This window comes from Mytilus trossulus, chromosome 14, assembly GCF_036588685.1.
Source record: "Mytilus trossulus isolate FHL-02 chromosome 14, PNRI_Mtr1.1.1.hap1, whole genome shotgun sequence".
Classification (NCBI taxonomy): Eukaryota; Metazoa; Mollusca; class Bivalvia; order Mytilida; family Mytilidae; genus Mytilus; species Mytilus trossulus.
Genome location: NC_086386.1, coordinates 19,277,983 through 19,281,202, shown reverse-complemented (window position 1 = coordinate 19,281,202; position 3,220 = coordinate 19,277,983). Strand labels below are relative to the sequence as shown.

At 34.1% G+C, this 3,220-nt stretch overlaps 1 protein-coding gene across 1 annotated transcript; it reads right to left on the bottom strand.

Annotated features, from left to right (window-relative positions):
- Positions 1-231: 231 nt before the first annotated feature.
- On the bottom strand, positions 232-2,421 carry LOC134695814 (E3 ubiquitin-protein ligase TRIM45-like). The gene has a single exon (XM_063557232.1). The coding sequence runs from the start codon at positions 2,199-2,201 to the stop codon at positions 879-881; it is 1,323 nt and encodes a 440-aa protein (XP_063413302.1). The 5' UTR covers positions 2,202-2,421; the 3' UTR covers positions 232-878.
- Positions 2,422-3,220: the final 799 nt, after the last annotated feature.

Sequence of the window (3,220 nt, the reverse complement as noted above, 5' to 3'; positions counted from 1 at the left end):
TACAAAAACCATGTCGTTCATTAAACCGAACAAGTGATAAAAATGAATTTTCCGAGCCGGTTTGTTTTAAGAATAACTTTAATTTTACTGATCCATTAGTTATTTTCATATCAAGAATATGTGTTGAATTTTGTTTCAAAATTCCAGTCACAAAATGACTGTGTTTTTAGTCATTTTATAAATATCCTAAATAAATTACAAAATGACTAAGTTTTGAAAAGAACTGAAACATCTAGTCAAACTGTATTTTATAAACATCTACATACTCTCCTCCAGCTATATACACTGTATTGTCGTCAATGTTAATCCACATGTCCCAAGGATCAACGACCTTTTGGAACTTTTCCAACAGAGTAGCGTGCTTTTTGCCATCGTTAGATAAAGCATGTAAAGAACAGTTTCTGTCAAGAAATAAGACCACGTCGGTAGACAACATAGCAATACTAACTGGTTGTTTCATCTGGTTATTCTTGTGTGTGAATATTTGACGACCGTCCAAAGTGGAACATTTTATTTCATTATCAGTTGTTGTGTAGAATATTTTCTCCTTCCAAACGGTTAGACCATTCAGTCCGTCAGAATTGTTGTTGGAAAGAAAAATGTTTGTCATTTCTTTCACTGGATCAGATGGAAGAAATTTCTTTATTGAACTGTTTCCACTTATATATAAATAGTCATCGAATCTACATAATGCTCCGACAGATCCCGAATTAAATGGCATTTTATTGATATTAGCAATGGATTCGCCTTTGAAATCAGCACAAAATATTTCATTATAATAGCATGAAAAAAATATTCGACTGAGGTCTCTATCGAAATATAGGCGTTTAACATCTCCAGTTATCTCTGTTTTACTTGTTGTCAACCCTGTAGATTTGTTAACCAAATGAAGGCGTCTTTGTTTGAAAGAAGAGTCGCCCCGGCAGCAAAATGTAATTATCAGCAATGCATACGCCACACTGTAATTTTGTCCCAGGAACGTGCATCGTTCCAGTATGATAAATTCTTATGTCTTCAAATTTTTGGGTACATATCCCAAAGTTTGAACACATTTGGTAAACTTTATCCAACTGATTACTTTCTATCTCCTTTTTTTCAATACTGAGAGTACCAATTTGCTCAACACTCTTAAACTTTTGAAGTGTGTCATTTTTCTTGAAACGAATGTTAATGTTGGTATCAGTGCTACAAAGATTTTGTAGCTCTTTGATGCTAGCCTCGATTTGTTGTTTAACTGTTTCCACATGAACGAAAAGCTGTAATATGGTTCCTGAAGTTTGAACAACTTCTGTAACTTTGATCCAATGTTCGATACTCTTAATAAGTTGTTCTAGTAACCGTATACGTACGTTAAGTCTGGTATTTTGTTCTTCACTAAACACTGTCAATTGTTTCTTAAATGCTTCGAAGCAAATATCCAACTTTGATCTATTCTTTTGGATGAAATTTGCGGCATCCTCTTCTGTGTTTTTTGCAATTTCTTTGATTTTGACCTTTTCTTGTTCCTTTGCCTGCAAAACCGTTTTCGTTGACTCTTTAATATCATTAAGTTTTTCAAGCAACGTTTTATACGGGCCACTACTGTGAACAATTTCTTCGATTGGCTTCACATTTTCGCATTTTCTATGATTGATGCCTGCACATAAACCGCAACATGCTGTCTTATGTTGAAAACAAAAAACGTCGACCATTTTCAATGGATGCATAGGACAGTATTCTGAAACTGCCCTTAGATCTATGCCGAGTGTTCTACATCCAACTTCCTCAATTTGAACAACATCATGTGTCATCGAAAGTTTCATCCAACTGTGCATTGAATTGCATTTCTCACACAAAGCTTCATAGCACTGTTTACACCAGAATGTTGCCTCTGATGTTTGTTCGTGTCTCTTGCAAGCATGACATTCTAAAGATTTATCATCATGAGCCATTGTTAACACGGTGTTCATAATTACGTTATCCTGTATCGCTGCAGCCCATTTGTCTGTTGTAGCTTCGGCATCTTTTGGTTTGACCACTATTCTACACACGGGGCAATTGAAGTCCTTTATTACATTGTCCTTGTTCCGACATGTAGACAAAATGAATTCGTGAATACATTGCTCACAAAATGTATGTAAGCATGGCAATATTTTTGGCGATTTTAACGTTTCTGAACATACTGGACAAGAAAATGAATCAAAACTTTTTGATAAAGCCATCGTACGCTACAACATATAACTTCCTGGTTGTGTCAGCCAACAATGAATGATTATTTATAGCATTTCACCTGTGCACTATTGAATAATCATTCCTATTTAATACATTAAAATCATAGCTTTTTGCACTGGTTACTGTTTATACTTGGTCGTTCACAAGGTGTGTCTTCTTCTAGTTGAAACTGTACAACTTTTATGCTCTGCCTTTATGAGCAAGTTGACCAGTAATTTGTGAACCTACATATAGTGCGATCTCAATATAAAATATAAATCAGTACACTTTTTTTTCAAATGTAATTCCAGGAATTAGTCAACTGATGATTTCTACAGTTTTGTAGATCTTGCTAGGCTGATCAGTTTTGCTATTTAAAATTTCTTCTCTCCATCTACAGTAATAGTTTCTGTAAAATTACAAAAATGGTCAACATAAAATGGCAAATATCTACTAGGGAGTCCATACTGGATAATTATAATCATTTGACTGTGTTTTGCCGTTTAATTGGAGATTTTCACTGTAGTACATATATCAAAAAACGTTTCTAGGACACTTAATCCAACCAGATGCTCCGCAGGACGCAGCTTTATACGACTGCAGAGGTCAAATCCTGAACGGTTGCGGCTAGTATGGACACAACATTCAAATTGGATACAGCTCTGAATATGGATTGTGATTAAATAGTTGACACAGGATAGGTTTCTGACACAGAATGAATGCGGTCTAATTGAACTTAAAATGTTTTTTTTTTTTTTTTGCTTTTGAGCAATTCAGTATGCTGTTGAATATTAATCCTTTGATATTTGAAGAAATTTTATTTTTATTTCTGAAATCTGAAACCAGAAAAATTGAACCCCAACATTTTTTTTCACCTCCCCCTTTCCCTTATTCCAAAAATGATCTCAATTCAAATTTCTTATGGAGTTTTCAACAATAACTACTCATTTAAATACATCATAAAACATAAAATGTCATACAGTCATGATTAAAGTTAATTTAACTACTATTCTGGACAAAGAAAGATAAC

Excerpts from the sequence above, each read along its gene's own strand:
- LOC134695814 (XM_063557232.1), bottom strand. The coding sequence starts at position 2,201 with ATGGCTTTATCAAAAAGTTTTGATTCATTTTCTTGTCCAGTATGTTCA.